The 13,472-nt window shown below is 52.0% G+C and overlaps 1 protein-coding gene across 2 annotated transcripts in view; it reads right to left on the bottom strand.

The window, feature by feature from the left end:
* OLFM1 (olfactomedin 1) overlaps window positions 1–13,472 on the bottom strand; it is a 36,226-nt gene that overhangs the window by 16,410 nt on the left and 6,344 nt on the right. Inside the window, exons 1-3 of one of the 2 annotated variants that reach the window (XM_062590706.1) lie at window positions 8,520–8,783; window positions 6,652–6,801; window positions 1,028–1,183 (exon numbers count right to left, since the gene is read on the bottom strand). In XM_062590706.1, coding sequence (XP_062446690.1) covers window positions 1,028–1,183; window positions 6,652–6,801; window positions 8,520–8,669 — 456 coding nt within the window. In that variant the 5' untranslated portion in view covers window positions 8,670–8,783. Of the gene's footprint in view, window positions 1–1,027; window positions 1,184–6,651; window positions 6,802–8,519; window positions 8,784–13,472 lie in introns of those variants that run through there. The other variant, XM_062590707.1, reaches the window with a different exon arrangement.

Here is a 13,472-nt window from a genome sequence, read left to right as displayed (position 1 = left end):
TTTTACTACATATTAGCATTTCACACATTGCTGACAATCTCTTTTCAGTAATTTCTCTTGCTCTCATTCAAGTTCTTGCAAGTTCGACCACTGCTTGCATTGACAGCTTCATTTAAAAGGCTGCTGCTATCTTTACTTCCAATTTGCATGACAGCAGGACGAAACATATATAATTCATCAAAAGGCGCTGACTCTGCTCCCAAGATCATTACTTCAGAACTGGACGTTTACACGTCCTTAAGACGCAGAGTTTGCCGGGCTGAGGACAGCTGCAATAGTCACACGTTCGTTTTTCGCCCGGTTTCGCTCGTTTGCCTGATTGATACGAGGAACCGAAGGGAGCGGAAGGGAAAGGCCGTGGGGACAGCCCGTTGCTCTGCTCCGCCTGCCGCGGAAAGGACAACGCGGCTCCAGCCCTCGGCTTTTCCCAGGAATAAAAGGTCCAAGGTGTGACTTGAGGTGGGGTTTCCTGCCTGTCGAGCGAGGCTCAGGAGCGAAACCCCAGGTGAGCCGAAGGCAGCGCGACCGACTTCAGCCAGCCCGAGATTTCGCTCCGGATCCCCCCGCTCTCCGTGGCGCCCGGCGTGGCAAGGACTCGGGACTAACTCGGGAAACGCACGTGCTCCACCAGCGCCGTCCGCGCACCGCAGAGAGACGCCAGGACCCGGCGGGGCCGATCCTGCCGCCCGCCGCGGCGAGGCCGGGCTGCCCCGTTTGGGACACGCGGGGGGTTTGTGGGTGCAAATCTCGGAGAATTTTATTTTTACCCCGTGGAAACTGCCTGCAGGATTTCGTGGCAGGGAAGCGGCGCCGCAGCCTGGCTCTGGCTGTGCTTTGGGCGGGCGGACGCGAGCACGGCGTATCACACAGCCCAAAGCCCCAAGCGGGGCAACGCCGATCGGTGGAGGGCGGGGGGCCGCGCTCCCTCGCTCTCCCTGCCGAACCTCTGCCCGCAGCTTTATTAGCACTTTGCAAAAAAAGAAAAAAAAATAAAAATAAAGAAAATAAAGAAAAAGAAAAGACATACCTTAAACTGCCTTGCCAGGTGCTGCTTGTGGCTTTCTTCCACTTGCTTAAATTTTGATTCCAGTCCCCTCATCTGATTTTCCATCTTCTCGACGTACTGTAGGTCTCTCTGAGTCCGCCTGTCCAACACCTCTATCGACTGGGACATGTTTTGCACCTGTCAAACGAGAAGCGACTTGTTTAAAAGACGTTGCCGCAGCCCAGTACCAAACGCTGCCCTTCGCCCCCGCAGCCAACACGGCCACCAGCGCGTGCATTATTTACTAGTTAATCAACAGCATCGCGTAGTGCTGTGTCCCCACGCTCTGAAACAGAGCGAATCAGCTTCTTCAAAATTTATTCTGCCTTGCTCCAGAAAATAATTTAAGAATCATACTTGCAAATCAGGATTGCGGCCAAGTATACAAGGCGTTAGTCGTTACGGCCTCCCCGATGGGCAGAAAGGGCACGCGGTGCCGGCCTCCGCGGAAGGCAGGGCTGGTGGTACGAGAGGAGCACGCCCGACCGCGAGAACGGCTTCTGTCCTCCGCCAGCACGTCCTCGCGCGCGTAAGCGGCGCTTACGGATTGCCCAAGCGCAAGCTTTACGCTCAGCTAGTAAAGCTCCGTTACCCCGACGGCCTCGCCGTCTGCGCGGCACCTGCCGCAACGCACGCGGCCAGCGAACGCCGCAGCCGGGGCGCGCGAGCCTCGGCGCCGCCGGAGCCTGCCGGCGATCCCCGCGCGGGATCCTCGCTCGTCCCAGCGCGGCCCCGTCAACCCCCCCCCACGCGGGGCCCATCTGCGCCCGCCGAAGGATCACGTAAGAGCGTTGGCTGGGCCGATCGTGAGAAAACGCGCGCTCAGGAAGGCGTAAAGAGGGGAGGGGAACGATAACCAGCGTGACCTGATTTTGCAGACTGGCTGTCATCTGATTTATTAAGATATTTCCCTCTCTCACTCTTTTTGGCTGCAAAATGTTAAACGAAGCTCTGACTTAGCTAAGAGCGTAAGCACACATCTAACATCAAGCAGGGGGTGTTATTTAAGGTCTTTGCATCCGGGACGGCTGTGTTTGCATCACACTTTGCACATTACGGGGCTCAGCCCACGCCTGGTGCTCCTACCGCTTCCACCTGACCAACGAAATAAGCCTGAGCCTATCGATACTAGGGGGGATGACGCCTGCGTTTAAAACGAACCAGCCAGCCGAGCGCGATGCTGAGTCAGCGCCCTAACATTAAGGGCATCCTGGTTCACGTCTCTTCATCTGTGGGAGTCTGAGCGCAACCCAAATGTGAGCCAAAACTGTCGCTGTGGATACCCTCCAAGACACTTCGCCGAGTTCACGCTGCCACGTCAGCGCCTCTCTGCAGCCTCGACAGCTCAGCGTAGAAAGGCTTAGCTGGGGAGAGCGTGACCTAAGGGCAACGTTTCCTCCAGCAAATCACGCCGCGCTGCTGTGACTTACCTTGAAAGATGAAGCAAGGAGATGGCGTGACACCTGTACACGTCTAGGGCTCTCAAAACTACTTGCTGGAACCAGCACAGGTCAAAAGCTAACTTTTGCGTCTGTATCTGGAGTGATGGAAACACCCATTGCTAATGCACGATGACAAGAAAACTATTACAGAGACCTATTAAAAATTCATGGACAACCTATATTTCAAAGGCCAACAGTGAGGAAGTGTTTTGTACAACCAGTATGATTGCTCCAGAGTCTAATAGCCTTTCCCAGCAAAGGGAAAGGTATTTTCAGTCTCTGAGTCCCCACAGATCAGCAGCAATGCCCAGAGACCGACAACCATCCTGACTATTGCCCAAGACCTGTTCAGAGGGGCATGTGGAACAAAGAGGAGAACATGATCACGTTGGTTTGGAGAGGAAAAGAGCCAGCCTGTGTCCAAGCTAGTCCAACGTTGCTCCTGTAGCTCACTCCAGAGGCAGGTCCTGGTGGACACAGCCATACACCTCTTGTCCAGACTGCTCTGGCACTGATTTACCTGGACTGGATATGGAAGAGTTTGAAGACCTCTCTTTGCCCTGAGGCAGGAGAGGGGAAGTCTTAGACAAGGATGACTGCTCTGTGGTCTCTCCTGCTAGATATTTTCATCCTGTTAATCCAGTCTATCCTCCTTTGAGTCAAACTGCATCTACCCAGCAGATTTATTCGAATGGGTTGGAATAGGAATTACTTGCAGGAATCCCATAAAATGGATCTCATTTATTCCACTAATGCTTAACCCCAATTAAAGGCCAAGCTGCAAATAATCAGAAGTAATCAGAAAAGACATTTTCTGTAAGGATACACTGGAGTATGCCAGCACCTCTGCCCCACAGGTCCTGGCTGATGCTAAGGCAGGCTCCTTACGCTGTTCTTTGGACAGTGGAGAAGGAGAGACAGACTCGCTAGGAAGTGAATCAGAGCATCGCACTCAGGCTTCTGCTCTGAATCACCTCTGGAGGAGTCTGGCTCTCTCCTGACTACAAAGGAAATTGGCCTCCTAACATGTGCATCTCAACTGAGATGTCTAAAATTAGCTGCTGTGCTATTTCAGGGATGCGTTTTACAAGTTCAGATTCTTGCTATTTGTTGCCCATATTGTTTTCAACCAGACAACATTCTGGTGAGACATCTAAAACTCAGTCTCTTTGTGAAACTTAATCCCCATCATGCTTGATCTCTGACAGTAACGCATGCTTCATCATCTGAAGATCTACTTGTTTTGCTGCATTAGCATATTAAGCCCTTGATCCAGCAAAGTACTTTGGCACAAGATTAGATTTCAATGAGACCGTTCACATGCTTAAAGTTAAGGATGCACATAAGCGCTCTAATGAACTGAGACCTAAGCATATTGTCTCTCAGATCTCCAGAGCTTCATCCATTAACTGCTGCCCTTAAGCATCAGTTAAAATGCTTTCTGCCCCCCATTGCTTGGAGCATGGGCTCTCAACAGGAAACCTCATTTTCCATCAAGCTAATGGGATAGATAAACCTGCAATTGTCTTGGGGAAAAGAGCTATTTTATCACTCAAAATAGAAAATTGATACAAATGAAGCTTCCAATTCCTGTCATCATCTTCGATGCCGAGTTGTTTCGGAATTGAACCAGAGTAACAGAGCAAATATTGGCCTGATGACTCGAGTTAGATTTATATGGCCAGTGTCATGTTTTTAAACCTGCTCATCGATCAGCTTTTTTTGCCAGCTCAGAAAGAGCTGTTCTAAGCCTATCTTTGGGGTTTGAATCTGGATGAATCTTTATTATAGAAATGGCATAGTAGCTTTATGTAGCTGAACAAACTGGCTGAAGCAACAGCATGAGACATCTCAAAGGAGGATTTTGTGGTCTACAGGAACAATCAGAGAGATGTGCTCAACCTGTTGACCTGGATATGTGAAGTCCATCTCATAAGGACAGCAGAAGGCAAAGTGAAGGCTGAGAAAAGATGTCATTGTCTTCTCCATATGCACCTCAGGGTGAACATCAAGAGTGAGAACTACTTAAGCTAGAAGACAGGGGTAGTGAAGAATAAATGCAGGCAAGAAAAAAAAAAACAGTTTAAGCATCAGAGGGAGAAGCCTTCCCAGCGTAACAGTGACAAAAAAAATCATTCTGAAGAGAAAACATAATCTGCTTATGAGCAGAATTTAGGTGATGTCTTGGTTTGGACTTAGTCCAAGATCTGTGCTCAACACCTGACACACAAGGCTGGAAGGGCTCCACGTACGCCAGCCAAAGATGAGCTCAGACACCTCAGCGCTGAAGCACTGGCTGAACAGTACGTGTGGTGGGGAGCAGACCACGCTCGCCTTTGCCGACTTACGCTCGTTCGTTAAACCGACGGGGTACCCAGGACTGCCTTGCAAACAGCATGAACTGAAATTTCTGTTCATATGGTCATGCCCACGTGTTTTAGGTAGACACGGTCTTGGCAGCTTTGAACCTCAAGCTCCCTTCAGCTGCCTCAGCACGGAGATTTTCTGTGAGGATGCTCGAATTGGTTTGTGTACACACACACACGCACACAAACGCAGCTTTGTTCTGGCTCTCAAAAGCAATGCCTTAACATCTCCATAGGTGAGGACTAAGTCTCCTCCTTTGAAAAGCCAAGCACAATGACCTCTTTGACACAAAATGTTCCTTCATCTGCTGGCAGAGAGAAATAAGGAGACGTGAGTTTTCCCATCACAAAACTGGAGTTAAAATGCCAGACAGGGGAAGGGGTAGCAGGGTTTGGAATACTTATCGGGAAGCTGGAAGTTTGCCTTTGCAGCTGTTGGTGTTTTCCTATAGGGATCAGCATTTCAGCCTTGACTGGATGTCTGGCACTAGGAGCCTATTCTTTATTTTGGGGTTTTCATATAGGTTAGTGTAGGAGTGAGATGCAGACAGATCAGCACGCAGGTAACATATCCCCAGAACACATGCCTTTAAATACCATTCCTCCCTCACTGCATTCTTTGGCAGCCGGAAAGCTGCAAGGGGAGGGGGGGAATTAAAAAAAAAAAAAAAAAAAAAAAATCACCAAGTGCTTACACTCTCCGCGTTGGAGCTGATGTCATTCCAGGTCTTGCATACCCAACTCCCCTACCCATTAGCAGAGGGCACTGGGTCAAAATCCTACTTATTTTACACACGTGACCAGTTCTGGGAATACAACAGGTCCCTCGACTCCCGTGGCATCCAGGAGGATAATTCTTGCTCCCTCTTAGGCAAATGTTGTTCTATTGGACCTACTGCTGTCATCGCTCAGAGAAATAAAAGCTTTAGTGTGATTATTTTTAGAAGCCTATGACATACCGAAGAACAGTTTTAGGGCCAAGTGTTTCCTGTCTCAGTTTATAGTATTTATCACATAGGAAGATCAGTAAAGTGTAGGTTTAATATTGTTATGAGTGACTAATGCATCAGCTTCCTGAAAACAGCAGGATAAAAATTGTTTTGTCATGCACAACACACGCCAACATAGCATTAGGGCATGAGGGCTAATTACATATCCAGTACAAGAGTCCACTTTCTTTTTTAAAAAAGAAGAACACTATTTCACATGAAAAGGCATTTCTTCAATGAAATCCATTATCTGGAAAATTTCTTGTTATCGGAAACGCTTCCCTAATGAGATTCTTTGATCTCTTCGGACAGCAGACTATTAAAAACTAATCAAGTGGATGTCAACATTAGAAAGAAAACCACTAACTGTCACTTCTGTACTATTTGATGTCAATGGCTTGCGCTGTTTTATCCAGCCTTTTTAACACAAGCTTCGCTAAGAGCGCATGGGCTTTACTTTTTCATTTCTATCCTTGCTTGTCTGTTGGGCTCATCCTTTGAAACTGCTTGCGCTAACATAACGAAAAAATGGGTAAATTCCATCTTTCTTTTTACTGATGTGCTTCAACATCAATTCTCTGATCTCAGCGTTTTTAACCTGACCCCTTCAGCTGTGGCCCCCTTTTCCTCCGTGCCTCCAAAACGCCTCGGGATTTTTCCTCCCGGCCGTGGATGATCATCCCCCCCTCCACATGCAGGGACAGCAGTGGCACAGGAGGGCTGGCCCGCGGGGTCGGGCTCTCCTGGGAACGGAGGCTCAGCCCGGCTCTCCCAAACGTGAACCCCCCCGACCCAAATCCAGCCGTTACCTTTTCTAATAGTTGTCTCAGCTGCTTTGTCCTGGCATCACGCGAGCACATCGTCTGCTGAGGTGCCACCACTGTGCATATACAACGTCCCTCGCTATCCTGGGCAGAGCTGTAGACCTGCCAGCTTTCCTCTGGGTTGGTAGGCAACACCTAATTAACACAGGGAAAGACGGGTTAAGTAAAAAGGGGGAGGCCTGGTGGGAGCACGGGGAGACGAGCGAGGGAGGGAGAGAGGCTGGGTAGAAACAGAGGGAGAAAGCAGCGTAAAAGCGGCAAATACTGGAATGGTGGAATAAACAGGCTCCTCTCGGGGGCCCAGCAAGCAGGATTCACTTGCAACGCAGAAATATGGATTGGGGACAAAAAACCAGAAGGGCGAGCAAGAGTTGAAGCAGACAAGGCAACGCATGTGGTGAAGTAGGGACATGATAAAAATCACGAAGCAGCAAGGTTTGGTAGCATGCTGTAAACCGCTGAGTGCGTCATGATGCCCACCGAGTTGGTGGGAAACCTGCTGCCGTGCCGTCATTCAAACACGCTCAACTTCCCCTTGACGTTGGGAGGAGGATGTGCAGCCTGAGCCGACAGCAAGGATACGGCGTCCTGGCTGCGAGCTGAGCAGGCATCAGCATGCATCTGCAGAGCTCTCCCAGGCTCGGCAGTGGGGAAATCAGCTCTTCCAAGGAAATCGATACCAGGAGTTACATCCCCCCCCCCCACAGTCTTGTAGCAGACTCTCCCGGGGTGGAGAGCTTCGCCAGAACAACCCGTTTCTCTCCAAATATTCCGAGGGTCCCAGGTAGGAAACCCCGGCGCTGTACCCTGCAAAGCATGCCAGCAAACGGGGGATGCAGCCTGGAGGACGCGACCAGCGCCTCTGCCAGAGCATCCAGGACGCACCAGTGACACGGAGCCCGGCAGCAAACACGGCGTGCTCTCCAGCCTCCCTCCTGCCCCCTGTGCTCCCAAACGCCTCATCTTAATTCCCCTTCTGTCTCACAGCACTTTGCAAAAATACATTATTTAATCACAGTTCCGACTCCGATCACTTTGAAGGCATCACTGTTTTACCAACCAGAAAGAAAATGTTCTTTCTACTGTTTCAATTTATTCAGACAACCTTGCAAATACCTATGTTGATAGACATGCACTAAGAGAGAGAGGGCTAGGCAGACCAACAGCCAGTTTGATTCTCTAGCTAAAATAATCCCCCAAATTTGTGTCCCACCATCCCTGGTAACACTGCAAAATATTCCCAGCTTCATTCACAACAAGCAGAGACACTACACGAAGTATTTGTCTTTAAACAGCAGAGCTGCAAAACATCGGCTTTCTCTCTCTCTCTCTCTCTCTCTCTCTTTTTTTTCCCTAGCAAACATGCAGCCTGGAGGCGAGAGGTACCCATTTCTTTCCTGCTAAGGGAAGAAAAAAAGGCTTGTTTTCCTCAGCCGTTGCCGAAGTGGTAAGAGCAGGCTCCCTGCTATCCCTCCGGCAGCACAAGGACAGCAAACATACGGCGTGACCAAAATACACTGCAACTTCTCCACCGCATTTTCCATCCCATTAACGGCTGCTGATGAAAGGCGAGGGAGCGGGGAGATCCTGCGGGATCTCCTCAGTAAGGCAGCGACAGGGGCAACTTCGTAATTTCCCCGGCCGGAGGCAAGTCCGGGAGGCGGCCGGGGCCCTTCTCCCCCCTCCGCTCCCCCGAGACCCGGGCGGCCCCAGCCGCAGGCGGGCGGTGGATCAGCATCGCTCGGGGGGACCGGAGCAAGGAGGGATCCAGGCGGCCGGGGGGAGCCGGGGCAGGTGCGGGAGCCCTTCCCCCCCCCCCCCCCGCCCCGCAGCATCCCGCCCCCCGCACTCACTCCCGTGCTGCGGTCCAACGTGCCGCCCGTGGCCGCGGTGAGTTTGGTGGTGTTGAGCCCCACGAGGGAGGGCAGCGTCTGCGACATCCAGTTGGTGATCATGGCCATGGTGCTGAGGACGACTCCAATCTTGAGTAAAGGCACGGACATGTCTGCGGGGGAGGGCGCCAGGCACCCTTCATTCTGCACCGGCGCCGGGCTCCATGCCGCTGGGGACGGGCTGCGCCAGCCCGGCCGCCGGCGCCGCTCGCCGCCGGCCCATCCTCCGCCGCCGCCGCCGCGCCGCGGCTCGCCCGGGCCGGGCGGCGCTGCCCGGCGCCGGCGCTGCGGGTGGCGGCGGTGCCCGCGGCGGCGCTGCCTCCGCTCGCCGCCGGGCGACCGCGGAGCCGGAGCGCGGAGCGAGGAGCCGGAGCGCGGAGCGCGGTGCGAGGAGCCGGCGGCGGCGGGAGAAAGGCGGGGCGGGAGGGGCGGGGCGGGGCGCGGAGCCGGCCCGGGCCGCCGAGGGGGGGGGGGGGGCGAGGTCTGGGGAGGGGGAGCGGGGGAAGGAGGGGAAAGATGCGCGCGGGGGGGGGGGGGGGGGGGGGGGAGGGCTGGAATTCAGGGAGGAGGGAAAAGATTTGGGAAAGGGTAAAAAAAATAGGGGAAAGAGCAAAAGATTTGGGGAAAGGGGGAAAATTGGAAGGGAGCAGATATGGGTGTGGGGGGAGAGATTTGGGAAAGGGAGAGAACTTGGGGAGAGGGGAGGATATTTGTGGAGGGGAGGAAGATTTGATGAAGAGGAAAATATTTGGGGAGGGGGAAAAGGTGTGGGAAGGGAGGAAGAAATTTGGGAAGGACAGAAAAGATTTGGGGAAGAGAGGGAAAGATTTGGAAAGGGGAGAAGGATTTGGGGAGGGGGGAAGAGGTCTGAGGGAGGGGAAAAAGATTTGGGGAGAAGGAGAAAGATTTGGGGAAGGGGGAAAAAAGATGTGGGAAGGGGAGAAGGGTTTGGGGGGAAGAGATGTGTGGAGAGAACAGATTTCGAGGGGGCAAAGATTTTGGGGGGGTGATTTGAGGAGGGGAGGAGGGAGGTGTGGGGAGGGGACAAGTTTGGGGGGGGGAGGAGGGAGGACCGGGGGGGCCGGGCCGGGGGCGGCTCCCCCCGCGGCGGCGCTGCGGCGCCCCCTGCTGGCTCGCGGCGGCGCCGCCGGGCGCAGCGCAGCGCGGCGCGGCGCGGCGCGGCGCTCCCCGCCTCGCCTCCCCGCCGCCCACCCGCAGGGGCGCGGGGCCGGTGCTCTGCGAGGCCCTGCCTAACCCACAAGTGCCTCCTGCCAACTCCGGCCGCCCTGGAGTTGGCAGCTCCGGCTGTAAGGCCAGTCTCACGCTGTCCCTGGCGGTCAGGGATGCAGAGGGCAGTCCTTGCCGGAGCACCTGGAGCATCCCCCTCCACCTCCTCTGTTCTCTCTAGGAGACAGAAATGACATTTCCATCGGGTTTTCATCAGACCAGCCCCCAAATTGCCTCCTTCATGCCATTTCTCCGTATGGTGTGCTCTGCAGGGAGGTGGGCTCCAAGCCCCATCCCGGCTCCTGCAGTGCTGGAGAGCGATACAGGATGGGCACGAGGTGTGCCTGGTGGCCTTGGCCCACCAGTTCTTCCCTGCCACCCAGCACCCAGGCCTCTGGCTGGGCACTGGCCAAGAGGGGGAGTCTGGATGCAGGGATCTGTTTCCCAGACAATATGGGAAAATCAGGGCTCTGGGGAGACCAGCCTTGGCTCTTGGGGACCGGGGAGCTGTGTCATGAAATGCATTTGCTCCATAGATTAGCCTGTCTCACCTAGCTGGGACAGGCCCTGAGCTTAGGATCTCCCCAGCACAGCCTCAATGCCGCTGCTCTGGGCAAAGAGGACTGGGGAGAGCAAAGCTACAGAGAGCACAGGGAAGCTTCAGCAGAGCGCTGAAATGAAAGCACATTTAGCAAGTCCACCAGGTGGAGAAAAAGAGACGAGCTGGCGTGCAAATGCTGATGCCAGATTTGATCCCATCCCTCCGAGAACGCGGCAGCAGAGAGTCAGCGGCTGGTGCATCTAGCAGGCTGCAGTATTCGAAATGCCAATGCTTTCCCTTGGCTCCCGGTGTCCTGAGCTGTGCCACCTCTGCCTTTTCCCCCTCTGTTCACTAAACAGTGGCTCTATTCCAGCTAAGTAAGCCAGATGACAGGTCAATCTTCTGGACTGAAATCAGTGAGAAGATACTCCTGGACTCAGAAACAGATACTGTCCTACTTTGAACTCCAAAACTAGCTGTGCAAAGCCCAGATCCCAGTGCTCCTCTGTTTCTAGGCATCCTTTCCATGGAGAAACCTGTGCATCAACTCGTGCTGTGCTGCCTGAGGAGGTGCTCAACACTTGGGAGGTATTTCATGCTGTGAGTGTAGGAACCGACTTACTAAGCAAAAGCCTTCACTCCTGTAAGAAGGAGTGAAGAGGGCGAGTGTAGCCAGTCCCATGAGAGCTGGCTGGACTAAGTCTCACACAGGACAGTGAAAAAAGATTTATGACCTTGGAAAAGGCTATAAATGCTGGTGAGAGATGAAGGATTTTTCCTTGCTTGCATGAATATGAAACAAGATAATTCCATGCTGGCCCATCTGGCCAGTAGCTTCACCGAAATAGCACCAGGTTTGCTCCAGTGGCAGTGAGATCAGAGTTGGCCCTTGCACACTTCCTTGAAGCGTGGCTCTGGATGCTAATGTTTCCAGTAATGCTGGTGATCTTTATAAGAAATCACAAAATCCCATTCTGTTCTGTTTTAGTCTATGCTTTTCTAAGCAGGTTCTTACACTGTGCTCAGCATCGTAATATCTGAGAACCTGATTTCATATCTGATTTCATATCAAATAAAACACTGGAGTGCTACACATATCATTTTAATGTACATTTCAAAATTGGGTTTGAGGTAAAGTTTGTCTCTCGTGTTTGTCTGCTCCAAACACACATAAAGGGAATTCGATCTACAGATACTTCATTATTTAAAATTATGTTCAGAGTAGGTGGAAAAACCCCATTCCTTCGCTTTATTCTGGATTCCACTAGGACTAACGAGAGATTCATTGCCTGCCAGTGTGTGCAGGTGATTTCGCTTGCATGCCCTTCAGATGCTTTATAATGCTTAAAGTTTCTGCAGATGGGCAGCAAGGCACAGAGAGAGGAGCAGCAGCCACAGACCCTGCCTGATCAGGAGGGGACCCTGGTGCCTTTTGCAGCCACTCGGTGCAGACCAGTCCATGTGGGAGGATGGTGGGCCAGGCTCCAGAAGCGTTAATCAGCACCATTGCATTGATTCCTGTTGTGTTATACCTTTTTATGTCAGCTGAGGGAGTGGCTGTGTGTTTAATAATCTGGAAGAGAGAAACCTAGGTGAATTCTTTTGTTCCTTTTGCTTCTAATGTTTATGAAATAAGCAAGAGTAGCAGTTCTTATGATAATCTTTTCTTTGCTATTATTATATGGGAGTTACAGCAGGGACATTAGAGACCAGTTGTTCTTCTGCATCCTTCCAATTCAGTGACTTTGTGCATTTACTGCCTGTGCCTGTGTGTGGGATGGGGCTCTCCTCTTGCAGCCCGCAGCCCTTAGGAAACAACCTGAGCTGGCAAAGAACTTGCTACGGCCCTTCCTCAAAACCATCAGGTTTGTCTATGGCAAATCAATAGCACATGAACCCAAAGCAGAGACCTGGCCAAAACTAGGCTCCTAGAAATGGCTGTTTTTCCTCTTTAAGGGTGATGAATTAGTCAGAGGGAATGGGTGGTTGTTGCTGCTTTGCAATGAGATGCTGCCAGTCAACCTCCGGACACCACTGTGTCTGCTTCATCGTGGGCGGGAAAAGGGGAAATGACCACCGTCATTTCAGTGTCTGAGCTAACAAAGTGCCAGCAGGGAAACCTCCTTCCTACCTAATGACTCAGGTCCTTAAGACTTTCTCGGGTTTTAAAGGCCTAACACTGCAATAAGACAAAACAAAGATGACAAAAGCCCATTAAGGACATGAACTTAATTCAGGAAACCTGACGTTACGTTTATTAACACTAGACAAATCAGGAGAAACACTAGAGAAACCAAGGAGGAGGAGACTCAGATTACTCCTTTCAACTTGACAGCATTCACTTACAGGCCTTTTCCAGAGCAAAACAAGGTCTGACCCTTAAAGAGCAACTTTCCCTTGTAATATCTGCAGCACTCGTTCGGTTCTGATTTTGCCCGACTGGCTGAGTTCACCTGCCTCCTGATCGCTTCGTTTCCTATTGCACTGGGCATTAGCTTAGAAAAATGCTCCTTCTGTCCCCTGAGTTTTTCTCTTCCCGCCACCCACGCTGTGTCTGCCCTCCCGCCCAGGCCAGAGCTGCCTTTTTGGGTGTCACCAGGAGGAGATTACTGCTGTAAGCAGGGAAGGAACAGCAGGAAAAGATGACCTGTCAAGAAACAAAAGATCCCATTTGCAAGCATCTCTTCTGAGCAGTGAAGGAGGAGGAAAGAGAGATAAAAGAAAAGAGCGGAGTCTTTTGAAATAGCTCCTTAGTGGAAAATTCCAGTACTGGGGAAGGTTTGCTTTCCCCTTGGTAATGCAAAACACAACTGTCTGCCTCAGTGAGCCGCGCGAGGGTCAGTGTTTGCAAATATGGCCAACCCAAGCCTGCCTCCATGCGAGCTACACGCTGGTCGTTGTCTCCCTCTCCTGGCTGGTTCGCAGAAGAAGGGATGAAGTTTCTGTAGCTACCAAAAATAAGAGGCCAATGGTTTAGGCACCGGGCAAAGGACTCCTATCGACTGCATGGTGAAAGGGAGGGGGCTGGCTGGCTGGCTTAAAATACACGTATTGCCTATATATTTTAACAGCTTTGAATGTTGCTGTTGCCCCAAGCTGGCTCAGTGCGTCCAGGTTGCAACTCGGCCAATATCCAACACCTACAG

The sequence above is a fragment of the Rhea pennata genome, chromosome 18 (genome assembly GCF_028389875.1).
Source record: "Rhea pennata isolate bPtePen1 chromosome 18, bPtePen1.pri, whole genome shotgun sequence".
In the NCBI taxonomy this organism is placed as follows: domain Eukaryota; kingdom Metazoa; phylum Chordata; class Aves; order Rheiformes; family Rheidae; genus Rhea; species Rhea pennata.
Note: the sequence above shows the minus strand (reverse complement) of the source record. Positions and strands in the feature narration are given on the sequence as shown.